Source organism: Podarcis gaigeae, assembly GCF_964106915.1.
Source record: "Podarcis gaigeae genome assembly, chromosome: 8".
In the NCBI taxonomy this organism is placed as follows: domain Eukaryota; kingdom Metazoa; phylum Chordata; class Lepidosauria; order Squamata; family Lacertidae; genus Podarcis; species Podarcis gaigeae.
This window is the reverse complement of record NC_139684.1, coordinates 52,675,072-52,687,332: the sequence shown is the minus strand read 5'-3', so window position 1 is coordinate 52,687,332 and position 12,261 is coordinate 52,675,072. Positions and strand designations below refer to the sequence as shown.

At 46.1% G+C, this 12,261-nt stretch overlaps 1 protein-coding gene across 3 annotated transcripts in view; it reads left to right on the top strand.

The window, feature by feature from the left end:
- Nucleotides 1-12,261, top strand: part of HYDIN (HYDIN axonemal central pair apparatus protein) — a 134,379-nt gene that overhangs the window by 63,550 nt on the left and 58,568 nt on the right. For all 3 annotated transcript variants that reach the window (XM_083749879.1, XM_083749877.1, XM_083749878.1), the window contains exons 24-32: nucleotides 3,734-3,844; nucleotides 4,647-4,755; nucleotides 5,159-5,278; nucleotides 6,106-6,315; nucleotides 8,200-8,337; nucleotides 9,450-9,627; nucleotides 9,718-9,845; nucleotides 10,361-10,494; nucleotides 11,403-11,539. In XM_083749879.1, coding sequence (XP_083606005.1) covers nucleotides 3,734-3,844; nucleotides 4,647-4,755; nucleotides 5,159-5,278; nucleotides 6,106-6,315; nucleotides 8,200-8,337; nucleotides 9,450-9,627; nucleotides 9,718-9,845; nucleotides 10,361-10,494; nucleotides 11,403-11,539 — 1,265 coding nt within the window. The remainder of the gene's footprint in view (nucleotides 1-3,733; nucleotides 3,845-4,646; nucleotides 4,756-5,158; nucleotides 5,279-6,105; nucleotides 6,316-8,199; nucleotides 8,338-9,449; nucleotides 9,628-9,717; nucleotides 9,846-10,360; nucleotides 10,495-11,402; nucleotides 11,540-12,261) is intronic.

The window sequence follows — 12,261 nt, the reverse complement described above, 5'->3', positions numbered from 1 at the left end:
CCCACAAAACATCTTAAAGGGATGTTGCAGTTAGACCTGGGATGGCCTTCACCAAATGGCAGGGGACATGCTGTGCACATGGAAGCTTCCAGGTTAATTGCTGCCTGGCATCTCCATTTTTAAAAAGAAGTTGATGTCTTAGTAGTGCTTTCACATTACAATAAGGATATCTGCATAACCAGGGTACGGGGAAGCCTTGCTTCTGACTTGGAAAGCTACTTTTAGTCGTACTAGACATCATCATCTTTCTCGGACTGATTGCCTGACTCAGTTCAAAGCAGTCATGTACTTAATAGGAGTTCAAGAGCAGAACCAATAACTTCTCAAAGAGAGATTCCAGACAAGATTAGTTATTAAGGCTGCTTACATGGGGCACGGTTTGGACTGCAGACCTCAATATACATGCGTTCTGTCCCCTACACCTCCGCTCCACATGCCTGTAGGATTCTGAAAATTCTTCTTCCCTCCCACAGCCCAGTTAATACATTTTTCTGTTCCAGGTGGCTGCATCGTACTCTCTTGCAACGTGGTAAGAGAATGCAGGGATTTCATGGGATTGGAGGCAGACCACATCTTCTGTGGCATAGCAAAGGGACCCAGGGCAAATCTTGTGATTGTGTGTGTCCATGTGTGTGTGTGTTGGGGTGAGGGGATTATACATGTTTTATTAATGTTGGCTAGTTACCTTGGAATATCTGGAGTCTTTGCATTTTAAAATAAATAGCTCCCCATTCCCAAATCCCCATGCATCCTCTAGCTCTCTAGGACTCTTAAATTGCTGACAGTGAAATAAATATTATCCGAGGCTGTGAAGGAGTCTGAAACCAAGCCCTTGTTCTAACACCCCCGCTGGCCTCAGAGTTCTTTAGCACCAATTTGTTCCCATCCCAAACCCTCATGTCAATCAGTGTTACTGTCTGTGTTAGCCATTGGGTTGTGTGCTCCTTGAGGCAAGAATGTTCATTGTCCAAAAGTCTCATGGAGACCTTAACCCTTCCAAATGTAATAGAAGTAACAAGATACCACAAGTAGATACCACAACACTTTTCTCTTTGTTTCTCCCATCACTGGAGAACAGTTTGATGAGCTGAAGGCTGATAGCTTCTTTGATAGGGGATAGAGCTTTGTATAGCCAGCTCCCCTGGGGCTTGCTTCTGACATCCCAGGCCAAATAGCATGAATGTCAATTGCAGAAAACAAGGTGGATTTATAGGCATTTCTGGGAAGGAGAATCACAGGTCTTGAGAGGATACTGTTGGGTGGTGAAGGGTTTCTGCCTCATAAGAAACAGGCTCTAGGGCCACACAGCTAAATTGCTCCATGTATAACTTCCATCATCCCTAACCATTTGCCATGCTCTCTGGCAGGGGCTGGTAGGGTTTGGAGTCCAACAACACTTGGAGGGCTGCACGTTTCTCACCATTGTCTTACTCCATGGGTTAGGAACTGGATCCCAGCAACAGGCGCATGGAGCAAAAAATGGTTTTCTACCCCTACTGTTGAGCTTCTGACAATTATACTCTTTCCTCAGCTTGATGTCTCATCCAGTCTGCAGGCATAAAAGGCAAAGATCCCTGGCAGAACATGTGCTTTGCATGCAGAAGATCTCTGGATCCACTCCTGGCATCTCCAGTTAATAGAATCCCATAACAAGTAATGAGAAACACCCTTCCCTGCTCAAGATTGTGCAGAGCTGGCTAGGTGGATGGAGATATTGACTTGACTTAAGGCAGAATTTTATGATATTCCTGACCTTATGCACAAAACAAAACTGATTCCATGCTGTTTACATAATTGGCCTGGGAACTAGCAGGATAGGAGGGCATATTCTGATGTTATTGGCTGTTGATGAGCCTTTGATTTCAGATGTTTGAGGCATGTATGCCCTGGCTGGCTAAGCCAGCCCCATCAATATAGAAATCATTGCCAACTCTGTGTCTGTTCTTGTTTCCATCTGATGGGATTTCTGTGATTATACTCAGCATTTCTTTATTTCTGTTTGACATCCTGTGAAACAGTTACAGTGAAGTTATCTGTATTTTTCTGGACCCTTCCCAGCTCCCTCGCATCTCCATCCTTCTGCTCTGTGCATTGCAGCCCTATAGTGGAGATAGGATGAGCAGTTTTGTAGATGCATTTGGGGCCTCCTCATGCCTGCAGTGAGGCTTTGATGTTTGGCTCAGTCATGTTGCATGAGGTCACATTGCATTAAATTGAGGATACAGGGAGAGCAAGCCAAAGAATTGGAAGGCTAGTTTAAGGCTAAGCTGAAGAGCCCTGAGCAGGACCTCTTGACCAATCTGCCAGAAGCCTCTTCTTCCTTCCAGCCCCTTTAAGAGTTGCTAGGGGGGTAAAGAAAGCAGGGGTGTTCAAGTGACATCAGATGAGACTGAACTGCAGGATAGGGTGGCGAGGAAGAGGCAGGATGTGTGCTGTCCTAGGAAAATGTTCCAGGTACTGTAGAACCTGACTCTCACCGGGTGCTTCCCTGCTTCTTGATAACATAAGAGCTCAGCTCAATTAGACCAAAGATCTGTCTAGTCCAGCCAACCAAATATTTGTGGGGATCCCAGAAGTAGGACATGAGGAGCTCAGTTCTCTCTTGCTCATGTTATTTAGAGGCATATAAATCATATTGGACTCTGCTTTAATATTTTACCATTAATAATAACAGCACATACTGTGTTGTATTGATGGATGTTGCCTATTATATAATGCATTAAAAATGTTGCAGTGTTACTACAGTACTGTCAGAATGGATTGTTATCTGAAATTGGTTGCTATTATACGGTTAATTGGAATGATGTGTTGATGTGGATTTTTGAAGTTGTGTTGTTAGCTGCTTTGCCATGAGCCCTGTGGGAGGGGGCTGGCTGGGCCAGGACAGAGAAGAGAAGTGGCTGACATGACTCCAGGGTGGGATCCAGTGGGCTGGAAAGGTCTCTACCCGGATTGGGAGAGCCAGAGGAAGAGGCTCCTGGCCAGAAGCTGGTTCTGGCTTGTTTACCTTGCCTATCACTCTGGCTACTGTGCCTCTGGAGTTGCCAGAAATCATGTCCAGCTGTCACATCCACCTCTGAGGAGGCAATAATATCTTGCCTAGGTCATGGAGATGTCAACTCAGACATAAGCAGACAGGCTGGTTCAACTTTCTTGGGGAAGTGCTAGGTTGCTTGCCCAGACTAAGGACCAAATCCACTTGCCATGATATGTTGTCTCCACCCCTTTTTCTTACAACATGGTTGCGGGGTAAGGGGGTGTTGTTTTTGAGTCAACATCTTTGCTTGTTTAGTCATGTGTAGCAACTACTGTGCCTTTGAACAGTGTTTTGCCTATGTATTGCACCAATCTGAGCATTAAAGATTTGGGTACAAACTGCAACCTGAGTTTGAGTTCTGCATCAAGTAGGGGTCAGTACAGCGTTGCTGCTGCACAGAATGAAGAAGCCCCTTCCTAGAGAGAGAGTCTACCAACTGGCACAGGGTTGGTGCTCAGAAACTATTTTGAATCACTGTGAGTTGGTAGTGAATCATATTAGTAATCTGATGATTTTTTATGTTTTCTACCTTACTTTATCTGCTGTTGGTTTTTTAATATATATTATAGTGATCATAATGTTAAGTTTTTCATGCTGTTGTTGTGAACTGCTTTGAGCTCAGTGTGGTTGTTGGGAAAGTGGAATACAACTAGTAAATACAAGCAAATCAAATCAAAATGGCATTGTGTTTTTCAGATTCAGCCCCAGAGATGTTACAGCCCTTCCTAAAAAGGAAGCAGCCACTGAGCAGGAGGTCCCACAGCCACAAGAAACTACGAGTCACAATGACACCAAAGACTTTGAGAGGTTTGTACACAAGCCCTCAGAAATGCATAGTCTGTGTCATGGCCCTGCACAACTAGGTGGTCCATGCCCATCACTCTGCCTGCTATGCCACACTTTGAGAATGAGAGCAGACAACAGATTAGGGGGCTCTTGCTCTTCCATCCCAGGGATTTAGCTTGAGCAGTTAATTCCTTAATGTATCGGCTGCGGCTGTACGTGAAATACAGCAAAGCTCCTCTTGCCACTCCACTCCAGATTCATTCTCTGGTCTTTTCTGACCCAAGTGCAGCAGCTTCATCTGCAACCATACCTCCCTGCAGTGCAACTGTGGCTTCTTACACTGCTTACATACATTCAAAGTATCCCCCCCCCCCCCCGAATCCTGGGGACAGAAGGTTACCTCTCACAGACCTACTATTCCCAGCAGCCAATACAAACTGCGGTTCCCAGGATTCTTGATTTGAATGTATGGTATGTGCACACAAGCTTTATGTTCAAGGTGAGGAAACAGATCATGCAGGAGCACACCCCTACCCCCCGGCAATGTTACAAACAGATATTCAGTGAGAGCCACAGAATCAGCAATGAGACTTTTCTTGTGGGGAGAGGGTGTGTGTGTTAAAAATCAACACAAAACCCCTCAGTCCACAAGACTTTAAAGGTAAGAATGTTCCCCACAATTATTCACATTTGCCTGCCCCCAAAGATTACCCTCTCACTCATATTTATACAAACCCACGTTTGTGTCCCTATTAATGTTACCCATATCCAGATTTCCTGAGAACCATTAAGTAAAATTTCTGTCCCGATATTATGACTCCAGAGAAGCAGCTACAGAAGAAAACATCAACTATGTCAGTGGAGAAGAGACTGTCCCTAAGGAACTTCCAGACACTGCAGAAAGTAGCCCAGAAGCCAAGGCAGCCGCCAGGGTAATTGTTCATCTCACCTTACCTTTGGCTTGGAGACATGGCTTGGTTAGGACACACGTAGCACCTGTGGGTGATTTTGCACAAGTACCACTGATATGAACGGGCTCAGTGGGTTGCTCTCTATGACTGTCTTGAGGCTGCTAGAGCAGTCAGTGAGTATCTGCAAAAAGTTTCATGTGGCAGGAGGACATGGGGCTGTTCTTACTAGGAGGAGAACATCTGGATGTTAGAAGGTTTTCCCTTAGTTTTATCCTTGACATTTTCTCCCAGCTGTGCAAAACATTCCAGTGCCTTGGCCTGACTGATATTTTTATTGACAAGGTCTGGGTTTCTATACTGAAAACCTTCAAGTCAACCTACCTCCACTGCCTCTTGCACCCATTCCCGATGCTCTTTTTTCTAGTCCCCATTGCCAGCTGCTGATCATGGGGAAGAGGAAATTCCTAAGAAGAGCGAGGTGGAGACCAAGGAAGTCCTGTGGTGTGCAGAAGCAGATGATCATCATCTGACAGGCGTGGAAGAAGTGAGCAGGAATTTGTTTTTATCATTATTATTATATTTATTCATGTAATACATGTGTATATCACTTACTCAGAAATAATTTTCTCTAAGCTGTGAAAATAAAATAATATAAGACAATATGTTAAGAAACCACAACACTGAAAACAGTCCAGCGATCAATCTGATAAGCCAAAGGTGGTCACACTTCAGGGCAAACAAGAGCATTCAAGTGCCTGTAAAATAAAATAGCCACTTGCTTAATATACAAGGGGAGGGGATGCCATAGTATCATCATAACTAAATGCTCTACTCCTGCTGATGGTCCAGTTCTCCAAACCTTTACCCAGTCTCTATCTGCTGATCAGGCTGGGCCAAGCTGAACTAAAGAGCTGGAGCCGTGTGTGGCTATGCCACTTCATGCTGGCTGAAGCCCACCAAAGTCCCTCTCTCCAGTGTGTGCCTCGATGTTTGTGTTTGATGATGACCTCTGCTCCCAAAGAAGCTAGGTCTTCCTCCTAAGCCTAAGGCAGGAGACAAGCCTGATCAGCAGCAGCAGCAGCAGCCAGACCCTTCCTATGCAGGGAGGCACAACAGTTTCAGACCTTGGTTATCACACTTGGATTGGCTAAGACACTGGGAAGAGGATCAAGACTGTAATCATCTTATGGAAATGTGCTGTACATGGGGTTTTGCACAGGAAGAGCCTGAGTAAAGGTCAGAGATCCATCTTTTCGGTGCCAATTCTGCAGCTACCATGCTTTCCCCACAGCTGCATTGGCTGCCCTCATCCTGAACTGGATCTTGGCATTTGTTGGCATGCAGCCTCTGCCCCTCTCTCGTCCCGATCAGGTATTTGACATCATGCCGCTGTATGGGATGCTGGAGCCGAGTGAGATCCAGCGGATGACCTTCACATTCTATGGCCATGCTGACATCGTTGCTCGTGTCAAAGCCATCTGTGAGGTGGAAGGGGGCCCCACCTACGAGATCCTACTGAGGGGTGAGGCCTCCCTTGTGAGTTATGCATTTGACAGGAAGGAGATTGACTATGGACTCCAGGTAAGTGAAAGCTGCACACACTTGACTCTGCAGGCCTCCGGCAGGTCACTTCAGTTATTTTCCCAATAAACATGCCTTGCTGAAATCTCCCCCTGTGCTTTCCTCCAACCCACCATCCTATGATGAAAATGTTTTGCAGAAGTTTATGGTGGGTTGAGTCTTATGGGGACTTTTTCAAGCCTGAACTTGTAGAATGCAAGAGAACACAAAAATGCTTCTGATCACAGTAGACCACTGGAAGCTTCCTCTTCCTCACCTCCCACCCATTTCTTGTTTACACCTAGTTCACACCCACTTCCCAAAAGGGAGCCCAACTTCTTTGCCTTTATATATGCTTCCCCTCCACATGGCATCCCACCCCACAGTACCCCTCAGCTGGAAGAGTGTCTGTCAAGTCCACTGGATTTCTTATACCTCAGAAAATGGGCTCTCAGGCTCCAGGTGCTGCTTCTGCTTATACCCTTCAAACTTCCACTCTACATGCTTCTTTCTTGAATTGCATATTCTATGTAAGAACCATGCTATCTGTCCCCCTCCCCACAAGGACCCTGCTGAAAAAGACTGTTTTCCCCTCTTCATTGGACCCTATTGAAAGAGTTCAACAACACCTACTAAGCCTGCATTAACCTTGCCTAAAGTGATATTCAGGGAGAGAATTTGGGTTCTCCTTGGCTCTCCATTTCCTCCTCCTCACCACAGCAAAACCTGCAGTGCACCTCCACTGCCTTTATACCCCTGAGAGGCTTGCTGAGCCCAAGAACTGGTGTGGCGGTAGAGGAGACTCTTTCCCTAGATATCTGCTCTCTGATTAACCTAGCCATTCTCAGGTGGCCTCTGTCAGGTCCTTATGCCTCTAATACATGCACCCCTCCAAGAAGAAGTCATCCCAGCAGCTGACCTTCTCTCAGGGTTGGGCAAAGCCAATTTTACAGCACGGTTTGATCCACAACCTAGCAGTTCGAAAGCACCCTCGGGTGCAAGTAGATAAATAGGGACCGCTTTCTAGTGGGAAGGTAAACGGCGTTTCCGTGTGCAGCTCTGGCTCGCCAGAGCAGCGATGTCACGCTGGCCACGTGACCCGGAAGTATCTTCGGACAGCGCTGGCCCCTGGCCTCTTGAGTGAGATGGGCGCACAACCCCAGAGTCTGGCAAGACTGGCCCGTACGGGCAGGGGTACCTTTACCTTTACCTTTTTGATCCACAAGGCCACTCCCTCCACCTGCCCTACACCTTGTGCAGCTGACCCCTGTGGAAAGCAGGATTGAACTCTCCACACATCAGCTGATGTGCAGGGAGTTCAATCCTGCTCGGTCGTTATCCCCACCCCACAGCCAACTTTGGCAGGTGACTGAAACAACTCATCTGTTCAACACCTGGCATCAAATGACCGAGAGGCAGGTGATTCTTCTCCCCTGCCAAAGTTGGCCCCCATGGTAGGATTAAAAGATCTGGCTTGCCAGACCAAAAAGATTCCCCACCGGGTTAAGGTTAGGGTGTTAGGATTAGGGGGATGGGGGTTCAGGTTCAGGGATGCAAGGCGACATAGATAGTGCATTCACATGATCTGAGCATACACAGCGACGCTACCAAATTTTTCTTAAAATAAGATTTCTGGTGACTTAGGTGGGTCCTGCTCAAGTGAAACATCTGGAGATATTTTGTTGCTGACAAGATCATCAAAATACAGCAGACTAGTGCTGGTTGGACAACTTTACAAATGTGCAGAGCATCATGTATGATGTGGTGCTGGAAATATTACATGATCTCCTCCCAAACAGCTGGTTGGTGTTGAGTCAGAGGAGGGATGGAAAGAAGGACTCAGGGCAAGATGCTTTCAGCAGTTTGCATGTTCATATTGGCATCACTCTCTTTTCTCTCCCTAAGCCTTTTGATCAGATATGTGTGACTGAGATTACGCTGAAAAATACAGGAAAAGTTGGATTTGAGTACTTTGTGACTAACACCATTGCAGCTTCAGCCAACAACCCTGCACCTGGTGTGCCACTGACTCTGCCTGTTTCTGTGAGTAAGAGCAGAAGCCGGATAGATGCTGTTGTGTTTAAGGGTCACTTCTTTATGCATTTTGACTTTTGAATTATTGTGCAGATTGTGCAAAGCAAGGCAGGCTCTTGTAAATGCGTCATTAGAATTCAGGTGGAATCTGCCTTCAAGCATGAAGCCCCTTTTTAAGTTAAGGCTTCCTTCCTTCCTTCCTTCCTTCCTTCCTTCCTTCCTTCCTTCCTTCCTTCCTTCCTTGGCCTCTCTGTCTGTCTGTTCTCTGGAAAGAGCTTTCCTTTAAGATTACTCATTCATCTCACAAAGACTCAGGCTGAGCAGCACATCCCCCCCCCCGCCCCTCTGTGCAAGGTGAAGTCCATCTACAGATGTCAGAAGGGAGGTTTTTGGTGTGGAGAGCCTTCCTCTTTTGCTACCTACTCTAGGTTCCTTTCTTGCAGGTGGGTCAGCATTGAGCCGGTTGCTCTTTCACAACAAGAGAGGGGAGCACTGACCATTTTCCTAACTGGAGGGAAATGCCCCTTAAGTGTTTAGTTATTTGGTGCCTCACCAGGTAAGCCTGTACTTTTCTTAGCACAGGCCTGTGAGATGCCCACCAAATCCTGTCCCTGCTCATCTTGGGTGGGAAGAAGTAAAATTTCCAGCAACAATAAAATTCAAAAAGGTGGGGAGATGGCAACCCTGCCCCTAGACTAGAGACACTGGAGACACTGGCACAGTCCATCAATCTGGGACTGGGTCTGTGAAGATGCCACACTATCCATGCCATCATCTCTTTCCATTCCTTTAATCCTTACTTAGGAATTTCTTTGAAAGCTCAAATCCTTCTGTATATTTAAATGACAAAAGCAAATGTGCTTAATTTGCATGATGTCTCTGGTAACTAAACCTGGCTTTTATTTGGTGGGAAATCTAAATTTAAAAAACAATGCAAGAGTTTACACAACCATCTGTGTAACAGGCTAACATAATGTTTCTCACTGATCCAGTCTGTGTCCAAGACAAAGAAGATGCCAGGCTGTCCACTTAAACCATTCTATGAAGGCAAGATTGCTCAGCCCTCTATTTGGCAAGGAGCAGTGTTACCTATTCAGGATTCTCCCACTTGTATCTCCTAGAGTTATATTGAATCCGGGAAGGAGCAGGTGTTGAAGGTATATTATTTGCCTGGCATTCCGGAGGTCTTCCAAAGAACCTTCCAGATCCAGGTGGCCCACATGGATCCAGAACTCATCACCCTGAAAGGAGAAGGAATCTTCCCCAGAATTTGTGTGGATCTACCCATAAATGTTAAAGGTAGGGGTTAGTATCCTAGAGCTTCCACCTTCCTTGGAAAATGCAGCTACATCCCTGGTCCAAACTCTCACCCATTTGTGCTTGCTGTAGGAAATGACCGGTACAGCATCCTCCTAAGAGAAGTCAAGGAACGCATGGAGCAGGATTCACACAAAGATTCCATCAGTAACTCGGAGGCAGTGGGCACAGACCCAACCATGGAGGAATCCAACTCTGTAGTAAGATTAAAAGCTCCTTTGCTTGCTTGTGAGCTAGGCTGGGCTGGGCTGGGCTGTGTGAGGGCTGGAGTTGACCTGGGACACATTGGCAGGCGGAACTGGAATTATTATTATTATTATTATTATTATTATTATTATTATTATTATTATTATTTTATTAATTATTTTATACCCTGCCCATCTGGCTGGGTTTCCCCAGCCACTCTGGGCAGCTTCCAATCGAATATTAAAATACAATAGTCTATTAACATTAAAAGCTTCCCAAAACTGGAAGAGCCATGCAAGCCACACAGGTCTGACATGCAGAAGGAAGGGCTGAGCAGGAGCACAAAATGGCAGATGGCTTCTTCAGAAGGACAAAGGTGGGCATTGGCAACCATGGAGGTGTAGGAGGCCAGTAGATCAAAAGAAACTGATAGAAAAGGGAGCTTTCTGGTGCTGATACTGTAGGGGAAGCAGGAAGGACTGTGCAGGATTGGGGTCAGGTTGGCTGACTGTCTCCTTGGTCTTGACAGCTTGCCATGCAAGTGCAGTTGGAGGTGGAGAGGCTCCTTGTTCGAGAACATGCCTTGGAGCAGCAGATGCAGCTTTCCCGTGACCCAAAGGAGGACCCTGCCATCAGCCAGCGAATTCGCCGCAGATTTGTCAAGTGGGTGCAGATCTCCTCCCTATGGCCATTTCCCCAGACTGCAGGGTTATGAGGGGGACTCCCAGCACCTGAGTACTTGGAAATAAGTGGAGAATCTCAAGAAACTGCCTGGTCCTCCCAATCCACCCAGTTTCCTCTGCCTCTGGGAAGTGGGGAAGCTTTCACCATGTGAAGTTTCTTGGCTTCGCTGGCAATCTCTATTTGGACAGTCTGCAATCTGTAGCAAGCCACCAGACTCTGATGCATAGAATCCTGTCAGAGATGCATGGGGAGTCAACCCATGGCTTGTCCAGGTCTTCTTAGCTGTTTTGAATCTACCTACATTTGAACTATAATAATAATAATATAAGGGGAGCCTACTGGATCAGCCAACAGCCCATCTAGTCTATCATTCTATTTTCACAGCAGATGCCTGTGGGAAACCTTGAAGCAGAAAATCACTCTCCCTTTTTGTGGTCTCTAGTAACTGGCATTCAGGAGTATTTCTGCTTCCAGCTGTGGAGGCAGAGCATAGCCTTCATGGTTAGTAGCAACTGATAACCTTTCTTCTTCAAGAAGTTGTCCAGTCCACTTTGAAAACCATCCAGGTTCATGTCCATCACTGTCTCCTATGGGAGCAAGTTCCATATTTTAATAGTGCTACGTGAAGAAGCATTTTCTTTTACCTTTCCTGTATCTTCCAACATTCAACTTCATTGGATAATAAAAGTAATCCCCTCCCAAAGGGCTGCAGTGCCATTTCTGTGATTGGCACAATGTTACTTTCCGCTCTGCTTCCCTCTGCCATAAGTATGCTCTGGCACTTAAGTGAAATGCTTAAATCCTCAAAGTCCTGTTGAAAATGCAGCCCTCGCTATCCAGCTGAGCATCAAACATCTATTTACAACCAGCCATTGCTACTTTTTCAGAGCACAACTCCCTGAGTACATCTTAGACTTTGGCTACATCATCCTGGGCACCGTCCGGACCCACATTATCAAAATCACCAACACTGGCCAGTTTCCTGTGTCCTTCTATGCAGATAGGCGGAACTTGCGGGACTCAGGTAATAAGGAGATCTGGTTCCTTTTCATTTCTAGCTCAGCCTATTCTGAAAACTTGATTGATCAGTAATTGAATGGGAAAAGCATATATAAATATATTAAAAACCCAATGAATTTGCCACCAGTACAAGCCCTTCCACTTCCACCACAATTGTTTTACTCTCAGACACTGAACACTTTTTGCCAAATAAGGTTTTCTTCCGCATCCAGTTGCCCACTATGGGCAGAGTATGGGTAAGCACAAAGACCAAAGAGAGAAGGAGATGTGTGTCATCTGCAGACTGATGGCCCTGTCAGGATTCACATCTGATCCTGCTCAGTTTGCCCTGTGCTGGGAAGATTATTATGGTTGGAATGGCTGCTCATCTGACTGCTGTGAAGGTGGTCAGTGGTTCCCTCAGCCCCAAATTCTTGAAATAACACTACACAGAGCCCTCCATACAATTGTGTTTCTATGGTCTGAGATTTGCCTATCAGCAGTACAGCTATGTGGACGTAGCCCCATCTCATGCTAATTAGCAAGAATATGCATTTGTTAGGTTTGGCTGCTAATTTCCCACATTCAGTTTCTCTCAGAGGAAATTGTACCAAGCAGGCAAGCCTGACATGGCTGCGCTGCCTCCAGTTTTCCAACCCCAGGGGCTTCCTCAGCCTAACCTACTCCCTGGGTATGGGGGATAAAAAGGGTGGAGAGAGAACCTTGTGCAGCCATTCTAAGCTCCTT